The 14,598-nt window shown below is 44.0% G+C and overlaps 1 protein-coding gene across 3 annotated transcripts in view; it reads left to right on the top strand.

Annotated features, from left to right (window-relative positions):
• fli1rs (Fli-1 proto-oncogene, ETS transcription factor-related sequence) overlaps positions 1-14,598 on the top strand; it is a 103,379-nt gene that overhangs the window by 86,290 nt on the left and 2,491 nt on the right. For 2 of the 3 annotated variants that reach the window (XM_039770544.1, XM_039770545.1), the window contains exons 6-8: positions 2,552-2,617; positions 7,078-7,140; positions 7,234-7,281. In XM_039770544.1, the coding sequence (XP_039626478.1) occupies positions 2,552-2,617; positions 7,078-7,140; positions 7,234-7,281 (177 nt within the window). The remainder of the gene's footprint in view (positions 1-2,551; positions 2,618-7,077; positions 7,141-7,233; positions 7,282-14,598) is intronic. The other variant, XM_039770546.1, reaches the window with a different exon arrangement.

Here is a 14,598-nt window from a genome sequence, read left to right as displayed (position 1 = left end):
AATTACACATAGGAAGTAAAAATGTGAGGTTTGAATACACAATGGGTGGTCGGAAAATCGAGAGTCCACCTTATGAGAAGGATTTAGGAGTCATAGTGGACTCCCAGCTATCGACTTCCTGACAGTGTTCAGAAGCCATTAAGAAGGCTAACAGAATGTCAGGTTATATAGCGCCTTGATGTGTGGAGTACAAGTCACAGGAGGTTCTGCTCAAGTTTTATAACACACTGGTGAGGCCTCGTCTGGAGTCCTGTGTGCAGTTTTGGTCTCCAGGCTACAAAAAGGACATAACAGCAGAAGAGAAGGTCCAGAGAAGAGCAACGAGGCTGAATCAGGGCTACAGGGTTTCAGTTATTAGGAAAGATTAAAAGAGCTGAGCCTTTACAGTTTAAGCAAAGAAGATTAAGAGGTGACATGATTGAAGTGTTTAAAATGATGAAGGGAATCAGTCCAGTGGATCGAGACGGTGACTTTAAAATGAGTTCATCAAGAACACGGGGACACAGTTGGAAATTTTGCACAAACATTAGGAAGTTTTTCTTTACACAAAGAACGATAGACACTTGGAATAAGAGACCAAGTAGTGTGGTAGACAGTCAGACGTTAGGGACTTTCAAAACTCGACTTAAGTGGACAGAACTGGCGAGCTTTGTTGGGCTGAATGGCCTGTTCTCATCTAGTGTTCTAATGTTCTAATGTTCTAAACACCTTGGTAGTCCATCGCAGGGTGAACTCCCACACACAGAGCAGGGTCCAATTGCTCATCACCAATCCACCTCGCCACCATGTCTACAGACTGTGGATGGAATCCGGAGCAACCAAAGGAAACTCTTGCGGACATGTGGAGAACATCCATTCTCCATGCAGAAAACACCCAAGGTGAGAACCCCTGGTCACCCTGTTGCATGGCAGCAAGGCTACCACTGTGTCACCCATAATATAATATATTACACCTTCCCATCTCTGTTCAGTTCCATCCATTAATTGTCACTAACACCTAGGGTGGTGGTCAACGACCAGCTGTCTCCTTCACTGACCTTCATTGCAACTGTCTCTCAGTCTTGCAGATTCACTCAACATGACATCCATATCTGATGGGTATGCAGTAGGCTTTGGTCTTGCCACATCTGGACCACGGCAGCTATCTACTGGCAAGTGTTACCAGCATGTGTCACATCAGCCGAGGATGTGAGGGAGATGCTGTTGTCCTCTTTGCCTCATCTGAAGTGTGGCCTTCAGCACCCATGCCGCTAAGTGTAAAGCCAGCTCAGATGAGGATCAACACCTCTAAGTCTGAGGTTGTGGCTCTTTTTCAGAAAAGAGGGGATTCCAATGTCCAGGTGAGAGGGGAACACCTGCCTTTAGTGGAGGAGCTGACGTATCTTAGGATGTTGTTCACAAGTGATGGAAAAAGGGAATGTGAGATCAACAAGTGATTGAAGTCTGTGGTTGTGAGCCTAAAGACAAAACTCTGTTTACTGGTTGATCTACATCAATGTCCTCACCTTTGGTCTTGAGCTGTGGATAATGGCTAAAAGAATGAGATCGCGAGTACAAACGAGAGAAATGAGGTTTCTTCACAGGGCCACTGGGCTGACACTCCATGACCGGGTGAGAAGCTCAACGATTCAATGCTGTCCCAGAATAGAGTTTTGGCTCCTCTGGATCAAGAGAGTCTGCAGCAGACCCACGACATGTGGGTGAGGGATTATATCAATCGGCTAAGTTGGGAACACCTGGCTTGTCCCCAGGAAGAGCTGGAATCTGTACCTGAGGACCCCTGTGCCACTGTGACCTTCAATGGGAAAAGTGATTTCAGAAAACGAGCTGAGATGAGATATCCAGCATCAGTTTCTACTTTGCCCATTATAGGACTGTAGGGTGGTACAGACTAGCAGCAGAAGGTGCCCGTCTGCTGCAGACCCCATTCATGTCCACGTTGACGCTTAGTCAATCAATTTAAGGAAGAGAAGCCAGGAAGTACACATGTAAAGTCCACACAGATAGTGACTGGGAGTTCATCGTCGCCATAGAATTGTGAGGCCTTAGCTCTTCACTGTGCCACCCTGTGTGATGTGACCCCTTCTATGGTGGACCCTATGAGGGTCATGGAGATCTAAGATCCATTCAGTGTGTTGTTATGATTTTTACAAAAGTGTAAATATTTCTTAAAGCCTTTTAAACCGAAGCTGTTGTGCCTTTAAGTCCTTGTTGACTAGTCTGAGAGGAAATGCGTCGGGCCGGCGGCCATTTCCTGAGCCAAATGGCGTCTCATCCACATGGAGTGCTGGAATTTCACCTTTTTCCTGTTAGTTAGCTGTCCCGTTTTTCTTAGTGGCATTCATCTGGCTTTTTTCGGGGTGTTCAATCAGGCCAGGTTCAGAATGAAAGAGAAACGAGGAAGCAGCTGTTGTCAGTTCCACTGTTGGACCTTGAACTAACATGTCTGAATATGCTGATGTAAAAAAAGAAAAGAAAAATCCAAGAAAAGGTCACCGGCCAAGCTGATCTGCTCAGTACCTTTAGCGCCATTCTCTTTGTTTTTTTACAGAAGCAAATTATGAGGATATCAGAAGGACCAGCACATGGGGGAACCCAGTGAACAACGTCCCGAAAGGTATGTCCGGTGCGGTTGATGAGCCGTCAAAGCTTTACGAGCAGGGGCTGAGAGTCCATTGTCAGCTGGATTCATTTTGGGGCCTCACACCTCCATTCTCTTCTTGTTTTCATTCTCATTTTCCTGAATGATGTCCGTGTTCCGTGTTCAGTCAGCCCTCACCCCAGTTTGAGCATGCAGACAGCCATCAACCTCCATGTCTGACTTCTTCTTTCTCTGAAGCTCCGGTTTGTCTTTCGGGTCACTCATAATTACGAGAGTAAATCACAAAGTAAAAGCAATTTGAAAATGACGTGGTAACCGCAATGGATAGAAGGTGGCGCAATACAACGCATGTGTGATGGTTTATGGGTAGTTTGAACGCACACACACAGCGCAGCACTCTGCCATTAGTCTCGTTGAAGCCAAGGGCAAATTGAACGTGGTCGCTCCTCTGTGGGATTGCACCATTGCTGAACTGCACGCCGTAATGAGATTTCTTTGGGCTGTGTGTGTTCAAACTGCCATCACGAACATGTTGTACTGCGTCAACTTCTATTCTTATTCTTCTTTTCATATTTGGTCATCCACCCTCAACTGGGACCTCATGGTAAACAACTCTAAAGTCATTGCTTTGTATGGCATTGGCCAAAAAGTGTTAGAGATCTAAAGGTCCAGCAGAATGATGGGAACTACCAGCTTTATGGAGACACTCCGGGTCATCAGTTCATTTTAGCATTGTAGTTATAACCGTTACATGGTAGCACCAGTATGAAAAAGAACATAAGGATGCACAATGATGCGCGAAATTGACACGAAATTCACACAAAACAAAGCTAAATATGCCTGTGGCCCGCCAGGCTGACACCGCTAGCTGAACCCGACACAGACAAGCGAGGGACAAGTTCAAGGCACACTGCTTTTTATTTTCTTTTTTCTTTTGTGGGAAACGCCTGCCCCGTTCCCCACAAGTATAACACAGTCCAAGCATGGCACAATGCACAAACAATGAATCTCTTCCTTTACTCTTAAGCTTCGTCGCTCCTCCTTTCCGACTCAGGCTCTCGGAGTAGTGGCTGCTGACTCCTTTTATAGCCCACCCAGAAGTGCTCCAGGTGCCTGATGATTTATTACCGGCAGGACTTCTGGGTGTGGCGACAGTACTGACAGTACATAAGGGCTCACCAGCTCCTGCTGCAGCACCCCCTGGCGGTGCCTGCAGATCCCAACAGGGCTGCACCAAACTCCAACTGCCATGGAGCCCTGCGGGAGTTCGAGGCACCGCCGCAACCCGGGGGGGATAACATCTAGGGTCCCAGGGGGAGGTATCGCTCTGGCCACGCTGGTTCCCACAGTGGAGGCGTCCCGGCTGGGCTACAATGACATAACCACAACGAACAGAAGTTGACGCAATACAAACACATCCATGATGGCTTACGGGAAGTCTGAACACACACAGCGTGACACAAATTTGGAAGCATTTACGTGAATTACACCTGCGTCTGCTTGGCATTTAGTATCACCAGACTCATCTCTTGTCAGGTGTAGAGGTTGTGTTGAGCCACCAGAGGTGTTTTGGTTGTCCAGTCTTCACTTTGCCAATTGTAATAATGATCGCGATCATGAAGATCCATCAGAGACTGAAAAGAGTCTTGTGTGCAGGAATCCTGAACCAAGAAAGAGTAACGTCCAAGGAGCGGCTTTTCATGTTGTGGGATTTCCTTGTGGAAAGAACTGAGAAACGTGCACGACGGTGTGATCTGGTCTGACTTTGTGTCTTAGCGGTGATGTGAACAAGAGGTTTATTTTGAAGCATTGTTGTTTTTAATTTAATGTTAATTTGTCTTTTTGAATTTAAGGATCTCTGTATATGTGTTGGAATATCGGCAGTCTCCTTTGTTATTCTTCTATGGAAAGTCAATACTTTTGGTTGTGCTATGAATATTCCGTGACACCGTGTTGTTTTTCTATCGATGTTGCTACTGTGGATTCGTAGGCTGCCAAGGATTTAACTAGAGACACGGCAAGGAGGGGATGCTCATTTCGGCATTATAAATGGATTCCGGATGGGTCATTCAAGTATCTAACTATCTGGCTACCTGTCCAAAATCTTCTGCTGTGCATTGTTGTACATTTTTAGTTTGGCTCTGACGCCATTTTTGTTCAAACTACCATCTTTCAAATGTGTGTTCCATTTTCATTCAAGAGAGCATTTTCCAGAAGTTGTTTTTTTTTTTTTAACACTATTTCAATAAAAATAGATGTGTTTGGGATGTTGTCAGTATACGACATGTGGTCTTATTCATAACGAGTAATGTGAGGTCTTCCTGGGGGAAAGCAACGTATGCAACATATCATTTTTGGGTAGAGTATTCCTTTAGATAGATAGATAGATAGATAGATAGATAGATAGATAGATAGATTTTGGTATAGTAGGCAGGATTAGATAGATAGATAATTTTGGTATAGTAGGCAAGATTAGATAGATAGATAGATAGATAATTTTGGTATAGTAGGCAAGATTAGATAGATAGATAGATAGATAGATAGATAGATAGATAGATAGATAGATAGATAGATAGATAGATAGATAGATAGATAGATAGATATAGATAGATAGATAGATAGATAGATAGATTTTGGTATAGTAGGCAGGATTAGATAGATAGATAGATAGATAGATAGATAGATAGATAGATAGATAGATAGTTTATTAATCCCAAGGGGAAATTCCCATACTCCAGCAGCAGCATACTGATATATAATAATATTAAATTAAAGAGTGATAACAATGCAGGTATAACAGACAATAAGTTTGTATAATGTTAACATTTACCTTTGAGTCCCTTCAGTCATTTCTGTTCTGCCAAAGCAGAGTGAATATCTATTTTTGGGATCCAAAGATGAGGTGGCACGGTGGCGCAGTGGGTAGCACTGCTGCCTCACAATTAGGAGACCTGGCTTTGCTTCCCAGGTCCTCCCTGCATGGAGTTTGCATGTTCTCCTCGTGTCTGCATGGGTTTCCTCCCACAGTCCAAAGACATGCAGGTTAGGTGGATTGGCGTATCTAAATTGTCTCTAGTGTGTGCTTGGTGTGTGTCTGTGTGTGTGTCTGTGCCCTGTTGTGGGCTGGCGCCCTGCCCGGGGTTTGTTTCCTGCCTTGCACCCTGTGTTGGCTGGGATTGGCTCCAGCAGACCCCCGTGACCCTGTAGTTAGGATATAGCGGATGAATAATGGATGGATGGATCCGAAGATGAAACAAGAACAAGATGGAGGGCTCCCTGGGGTCAAAACCAAAGAGACTAACCATACCAAAAACGTGAGACAAGCATCAAAACTCAAATACAGAAAATAAGTCAGAAAACTGAAAAGAAAATGCCAAGAAGCACACGTTAAGTGTTTCAAATTGATCTTAACACAAATAGCAAAATGGTGCATATGTCCCTTTGTTGGGTTGCACCGATGGAGGCATGCAAGAACATTCCTAGGGAATTCTGGGAGTTTTTTCCTGGCAACAGCCGACGTGATACATTCCAAAATGGTGCTGCCCATCGATGTTCAAGATGCTACAAAATTAGACGTTTGTTAGAAGCTGAGATAGAAAGAAATAAATGTTTGAATTTATCGAGCTTAGAAATCCCAGAATAGCTGCCAAGAAGTCCCAGAAACTCCTCAGGAAAGCAGAAAAAAAAAATGAGTAAAGAACGCCAATGACAATGACAATCATTAAGGTGCTAGCTGAACGTCACACTCCCCTCCAAACGCAAAAATAATGAAATATCCTGAGGTGAGGTGCCTTCATCCCTAACTCTGAGATGATAACCTGGAATATCTTCTGAAAGTCCCACAGCTCCCTCTAGTGGCCCCGGGTATTCCTACCTCCCTCAGTCTCAATGCCTGGCCTACCTCTATCAAGTATGAGGGTCCACATATCCCAGCAAATTTGATCCACATATTTTCTTTCTCTTCATTTCCTCATCCACCTAACTGAACCACCTTTTCACCTCCATTTTTCCAGTAGTCATAGCGACCACCTAACAGCATGGCAGGTTTCTCCCAATCCAGTGCCCGTCCCTTAAATCCAGGGGTGTAGCCAGGAATTAACTTCAAGAGTGACGAGAAAGTGTTTGGTGTGATTCAATCAGTTGGAATTGTCATAAAATAAATTTCAGGGGGGCCCAAACCCAAAATCTCCCATTCTGCCAATAACTCATTTCTTGGATTTCTGCTCTCTGAATGCCCACTTCCAGGACACCTCATTAATATATGAGGCATTAGACTACCTGGCTTGTTAAACTGGCATGGGCACCCCTTTCAGGATTCTTACTTTGCCATTTTTGTATGCTACTCTTCCCTTTTCTGATGTCCCTCCTATCCCAACAACCCATCATGCTAATGGTGGTCCCCTTACCGATCTTTCTGTGACTTTCATGAGCTTCATTCACTTGTAAACATTTGCCTGGAATTCACTGTTTTGCAGGGTCACCGCCGCAAATCCAGCCAGCCAGCCGAGTGTCAGAACAGGCGCCAAGGACAGTGCCAGGTACTGGATTGCTAACAACATAGACCGCCTAGTGACATTTCTGAGCTCAGTTATGAGAATATCTACTAACACAGAACTCAATGTTCTCTGCAGATCCATACCAGGTGCTTGGTCCAACCAGCAGTCGCTTAGCCAACCCAGGTAGGTGGCATGTATGTTGGCACCGCCCGGCCTTGGATGAAACGTCTGAAAGCAGATAATAAATGACTGAGTAGGGCTGGTTGAACTCCTCCAGAGAGTCGCTGTGTCGCTATGGGTAGAGTAGTGAGCTAGTGTTATGGGTGAGCCGGGCCTGGGTGAGCCTTGCTTCTAGTAGATTCTGGAACACAAATTTGTTCTTTTTGTTCCTCACTAAACAAGAGTCAAAATGGCAAGATGGAAAAAAAGCGAGTTCAAAGATGACCACAAGCTTTCAGGTGATCAATTGACCTCCATTTGCTTTCCTGCAGTCTTCACTTTAGGCCTGACTAAGCATGAGAGCCATTGTTCTTATATCATCTAACACCACTTCTGTTGCTATCTTCCTCAGCCCCCATTCTCCATTCACATGCCCCATCTTCATCACAGGGCATCTCCTCACTCGGCCAGTCTCTGTCTTTGACTCCACGTGTCCAAAGCACCACAGCCTTGTTCTCATCATCTCGTTGCATGTGGTCTTATTCTCAACTCTCAAATCGCGTCCTCATCTTGTTGCTTCTCAGAGGAAGACCAGACATCCATCTGGTCATTGTCACCTCAGTCCTCTACCCGCTATGCCTTCATTGGGTTTGTTTCAGTCCCATATGCTATGACCTCTGACACCGTTTTTATTAGAGGGACATCCTTAGAATCAGGCTCCTTGAACTTTGAACTTCTCGCTTAGTTGTCACATCTCAGTATGTCAGTTAAGTAACAGGAGCCGTCATTGATACATGGTTGAGCAAAAACATTCTGACCCCTGCCATATGAAGCAAATGACAATGGCTAACTTGTAACAACGGCGTACACCAAGATCAGGAATATATTAGACGATGAACGGGCATGAGATGCGTGTGGTCAAGGTTTTGAGTGCAGAAAATATGATCAGGTGTAAAGACCTGAGTGACTTTGATAAGCTTGTGGGGTGAACATGGTCTCAAGTTCCCACCAACATTGGTCCAAGAAGGGAAAACCATGAACTGCAGACAATGTGTTGGGCAGTCATGATTCACTGATGCAGGAGGTCAGCGAAGGCCACTCTGTCAGGTACGAACCAACAGAAGTGACACTGTGACTAAGCTGCATATCATTTTATGATGGTGATGGGAGCAATGTGTCACAACACACAATGTGCTGGCCAGTCGGAGTGCCCATGCTAACCCTTAACCACCATCAAAAGCGTTGTAAATAGATGGATGCTTGGTGGCACTATTGTCCCGTGAAACCCAACAGACAGATGCAAACACAGGTTTAAAAGCACCCAGAATTACGTTAATATTCTTCAATAAAGTGCCCAAAAGCACGTCCACCACCATAAACAATAATCAATAAACACAAATACAATCCTCCAGTCCCAGCAGCTCCGTCACACTCCCTCCCAACTCCAGCTCAGCTTGCTGGGTTTCAACCAGTCCTTTAAATAGTCCTTGACCTGGAAGTGCTCCTGTTCTTCTGTCCATGTGATTCCATAGCACTTCCGGGTCAGACAAAGACTTGTGTTTTTCTTCAGCCCGGAAGTACTTCTATTTCTCCGTCCTCGTGACTGGGGAGTACATCCGGGTTACCGGGAAAATAGAAATCCCCGCGTCTCCCTGCAGCGTCCCATGATGGCACCCACAGCACCCAGCAGGGCTGTGAAGCAGAACTCCATCTTCCATGGTGTCCTGCGGGAATCCGGGGCACCTTCATGCTGCAGGGAAGACGCCATCTAGCGTCTTGGATGTGTTGGCCAGGATAAGCTGCCGGCCGTCCATCACAGCGTCTACAATGGGCAAGCAATCATCAAAACTAAACCTTGGGTTAATGGAAGAAGGTCATTCTGATGAATCTTGTAGATGGCTAGGTATGGGTGCATCATTTACCTAAGGAAAAAGGATGGCACCAGGACACACTGTGAGAAGAAGTATAGAAGCCAGTGAAGAGAGTGGTACGCTTTGGGCAACGTTCTACTGAAGAAACTGGTTCCGGGTATTGATGTGGACGTTAGGGTGATGCATACCATCGACCTAAACGTTGTTGCACACTGGGTACGTCCCTTCATGATAGTGGATGGAAGTGACATATCTCATCATAATGAAGTGTCCTGCCACACTGTGCGAATGGTTTGAGGAACACTATGAAGACTTAAAGGTGTTGGCCTGGTCTCTAAATTCACCAGATCTCTGTCCAATCGAGTATCTATGAGATATGTAGGAACAACAAGTCCGATGTATTACAGCTCTCCATTTCACAACTTACAGGAGTTAGAAGATCTGATGGAGGAGCAACAACATATTAGAAAGACGGTCATGTTTTGGCTCAGCAGTATGTATATATCACTCCAGCCAGACAATGTTACATGTGCCGGACTCAAGACCCCTATTGACACCTCATTACCTTAGTACCAGTACCAAAAAATGGAAAACTCCAAAATCCAGCCTCCCTGGATCGCAGAGTCATCATGTTGTGTGACATTCTGCACTGCTTTCCTTTGGATAGCATGAAGTGTGCAATCATCAGAATATTAAGGGGGAAGTCCCCCATGAAATTAAGGGTGGGGTCGCCCCTTGAAGTCCTGATTGGTGCAAAGCATTAAGGGGAGGGAGTTCCCTCATGAAGTAGGGGAAGCATGTGCTTTCATTTCCTAAACTGAATGATGCAAGTATGTTCTGAGTATACACTCCAGAATGACAAGGGATTGAGAGGAATACTGACATTTACTTCTAGTACCGAAACTCCCAAAATGCTGGTACCACACCATTTTAAAAGTAGTTTTTTTTTTTTTTTGGTACTTTTCCAACATCTGTTTACCACCTAATCCTAATCAGCACACCTTTGGACCTCCAATGGGATACTGCCAATATTCCATAGCACCCCTATTACTCATTTCATGCACCACAAGGGGTACCAGCATTTCTCTTTTCCCAATCTCAGGCACTAGCTAAAGTACTTATTACCAGACGACTTCTGTAATTTTAGTCCTATCCGAATCATTCAAATGACAGAAATTCACTGACACGTCAATTCACAACCTGGGTTTATGTTTCATAGACTTCTTATATAAGGTAAAAGGCTCCATAAGTTTTACTCAGACATGAACGCGCAGTCCGTAAGAAGTTGTTGACATGAGTGATTCAGAGAGAACTAAAATTACAGAGGCCTACCGGTAACAATCACTTAACCTCGACTCCTAGTGTAATACTAATCCCATCCGGATAGGACTTTAGTCTCCTGTTCAGGGCTGTGTTTGGGTAATGGGGGAGATAAAGGGGTTAGTTTGTCATGTAGGGATGTTCCTTTTTTTTTATTATTATGGATGTTTAAATAATTTCCTGATTTTTCAAGTGCAGTGCCAGAATACATTTATATTAACCTGATAACCTTGCATTGTTTCATTGCGGTTCCTCAATATGTTTATATTACGTTGCATTGTGGGGTGACACCAGGATATATTTTCATGTCCACGGATTATCAAGAGAAATTAAAGGTTAGCCAGTAGATAATTAAAAAAAGACCAAGACATAGTCAGACAAGGCCAAGATTAAACCTGAGAATTCAAAAAAGTAGAATCGAGCAACCAGGACCAAAAAATGACGAAATCCGAAGAAACAAAATCAAGATAGAATTCCAGATCTAGTTCTAGGTCCTACTTTAAAAGAAAGAAGATCACTTCCAGAATTTTTATTTTACTTTATTAATCTCAAAGGAAATTACTTGGTTTTTCACATTTTAGGGCACAGGGTCAGCCATTGTTTAGTGAGCACCCCTGGAGCAATTGAAGGTTAAGGGCCTTGCTCAGGGGCCCAGCAAAGTAGCACCTCTTTTGGCAGTGACAGGGATTCGAACCGGCAACCTTTGGGATACCAGCACTGATCCTTAGCCTCAGAGCCACCACTTCACCCCTGATGTGTATCCACCAGGTTATCGACTGTCAGGAATTTATAGAGTCGCCCTCAGGACGTCATCAGCAAGACAAACGTGGTCACTTGATGCTTCTAAACTGCATCATGTAAAACAAAGGACAACACTTTGTAAAAATGAACCAAAATAAACCTCAGAAACAGGATCCTGACACAAACTAGAGCAAAACACTCATAAAAATGTGTTAATATAACAGCATCTACATTACTGGGCATCCCCTTACAATACCTAATTTATAGCTTGTAGTGGGCCCTACTTGCAAAAGTAAATGTCCAGCACCTTTTACAGAAATATCTACAGTACTTTAGTGCAATAAAGCATGAGGATGCTTGGCAAGTAATGGAAGAGGAGCGGAGATGTCAGTTAGTTCAGTCATCTACTTTCTCCAGGCTGTCTAGGAACGAATAGTCTCTGAGCAAGTTATGGATGATCTGACAGGTTGACACAGGTTCATGGTAACCTTACTGTTACATGTACAGAGTCCAGTGAATTTTTTTACTTGCGTGTGCTAATCAACATGCAACACCTCACCACTCTGCAGTGCCATAATCAGTGAGTGTGACTACCTTAACTCGAAACCTCTGCCTTTCTTATCTGGAGCAACTACCTCACCTCAAAGATAGAATTATAATTGGAGAAGACCCAACAGTCTCCGCCTCATCATTTCTTTGCTGATTTTCGCTAGTAGTCCAGTTTTCTTCTCACATCTTAAAGATCTCACATTAGGTTGACTGACAATTCCAAACTGGCCCTGTGTGGGTGTGATTGTAGGTGTGGTGGAGGTTGGTGTCTCATCTAAGGTTGGTTTCTGCCTCATGCCTGATGCTGCCCCTGTCCTCAGTGACCATATATGGGTTTGTGGATTTAATACTAGCTCTCCCCTGCGGCTCCACCCACATAGCAGTGAAACAGGACAAACTTTAAAAATCAATAAGCAAACAGGTATGTCTAACCAAGCGGAGGCAAGGTACACTCCGAAACGTGGCCCGATTTAGACTGATTTGAACGGAAGCTGGCACGTGCACCCACCCGGCTCCCCACTCCTGATGTCATGCTTCCTCCTCTCCTCAGCCCGCAGCCTCTGTCTCAGATTAGCGTGAATATATCACTCCTACAAGTGAACTATGATACTTAGTGCAATGAGAGAAGTCACAAAATGAACCGGAATGTTCAAGTAAATTGAAGAAAACACAATCTAAATCTGTTAAGTAGTTCTCTCGTTGACTAGCTAAGCGGAGGCAAGGTATGCGCCAATGCTGGCGTTTGAGTGAGGAGGGGCCTACCCAGCTCTCCTCTCCTGACGTCACGCTTCTCCCTCCCCTCGGCCCGCAGCCGCACTCTCGGATTAGTGCAAATATATCGGTCCTGCATACAAACTATGATACTTAGCGCAATGAGAGAAGTCGCAAAATCATGTTCAAGCAAATTATAGAAAAAAACTCAATCTAAATCCATTAAGTCGTTCCCTCGTGAAAAACGGACAGACATACAGACAGACAGACATTGGATTTTATATAGAGAGAGATTATCATTACGGTGAGGCCTCCATATTAGGGTTATGAAACTTTGGGACTCCTCTCTGGGTGTTTATCATTTAATCCCACCAACGTGTCCGAAGGCGAGGTGATTGCACTCTCCACCAGCACGTTTAGTTTCCTTTTGTATTTACCATCGGCTCTGTTGGTGCCTGGGATGTTTGTTTCTATGGTGTTACTTCTTCAAAGAATTCCTATTGCTGTTTAGCACTAGACATCTGACCCCGACCTTGAGAACAGGTATAGGGTGGTCCAGATCTAATTATGCAATTTTCATTACGCTATAACGTATTAAGTTTATTACATAGAAAATCACCCGAAAAATCCTGGACCATCGAGAAGTGTGCGAATTGACGACATGAAGGATCATTTTCGTGCCGAACTGGAATCGTTCTCGCATAAATCAAAATCATCCAGACGATCTGGATCTGCATAATTAGATCTGGACCACCCTGTAGAATGCTTCGAGGGTCTGCCATCCATTGGTCCCTGCTGTATGGACGTGTAATTTCCGTCATTGTTGAACCGAGTGGCAGCCCTCTTTGGGGACTTCACAGGTGTATGGGGTTAGACTTACTTAGCTTTGGACAATGTCTGTCTCTCAAAACTGTGTCCTTAGATGTGCCCTTTGTCCTCACTCACTCTCGGTGAGTAATTGCACTCTCCACCCTCTTCTTACTTTCACCACAAGGCCTCTCTCCACTCACCCCTTTACTCTTCACTGTAATTGCTTTCCTAGGGCAGGTTTATGGTGTTAGGCTTAGGGTTTGGGTTTACTGTATGTGTCAATACCACCCATGAAAACTGAAATCCATGAAATTATGGTTCTTGCTTAAATCTGCAATTTTAAATGTTTTTTGCATAAGCAGATTCAAGTAGTGTATTTAAAAGATATAAATGAGATCACAGTTGATATCAAAAAGAGATTCAGATCTTTAATTAACCAATGCATTAAAAATGATGATTTTGAATAGATTTATAAGTTTACATATTTGCATACATTTTACAAAACAAATTACAAATGCCACTCAACACTCGTAACAATGACACATATGCAATTTAAATGAACGGAGCAAAAAAGTGATATACCATACAAGATTATTTGCTTGCTGTAGGAATTTCTGTTCCCACAGATGAAGAAAGATTTAGGGTTTATGGGGTTGGCGTGTTTTTCCGTCTCAGAAAACATCATGCTTGAACATTGACTTTTTCTTTATTTCGTTCATTCGAGAAACAGCTTTGAGATTCTCCTTGAATTTCATTGCTCAAATGAAGTTTATATCGCGTTCAGAGAAGTCCGCAAAGGCGTTTGGCATCACATAATGCCGTGGATAGCCTTTCCAACAGAAGCTTCTCCGCTTCTTCTTGTTGCGAAGTTTGGGGGTTTGAGGATCTCATCAACTAACTTCCACAAATATTCGAATCCATGAAAACAGGTCGTGTGAATTCAGAGAGCCAACTGTGTGTTAATTCCTAGTTATTCATAACACTGCTTGCCAAAAATTCACTGTGAGAACCTTTAAGGAACTTGTGATTGTCTACTCTGAAACCAAAACTGAGGGCCTAAATAGGTCCACCTGTCTCGGTTAGGTCATGGTCCTCTCTCTTCTTAACATGAGACATTTCCTTCCGAGCCAAAGAGAGTCCTTCATGCAACACTTGAGTCAACCAAACATCTCAGGTCATCTTGTTTGTGTAGTTTAAGGAAGCAGTCCAAAAACAAGAGAGTGGTACGAAAGGCTGCTCCTGGGCACACAGTTCCTTAATTCAGAACGTATTATTAATTGTGGTGGCAGAGAGTGTCGATCTGTTGCATGATGATGAGTACACGTCACATTAAGGACCC

This window comes from Polypterus senegalus, chromosome 12 (genome assembly GCF_016835505.1).
Source record: "Polypterus senegalus isolate Bchr_013 chromosome 12, ASM1683550v1, whole genome shotgun sequence".
In the NCBI taxonomy this organism is placed as follows: domain Eukaryota; kingdom Metazoa; phylum Chordata; class Cladistia; order Polypteriformes; family Polypteridae; genus Polypterus; species Polypterus senegalus.
This window is presented reverse-complemented; position numbering and strand designations above follow the sequence as displayed.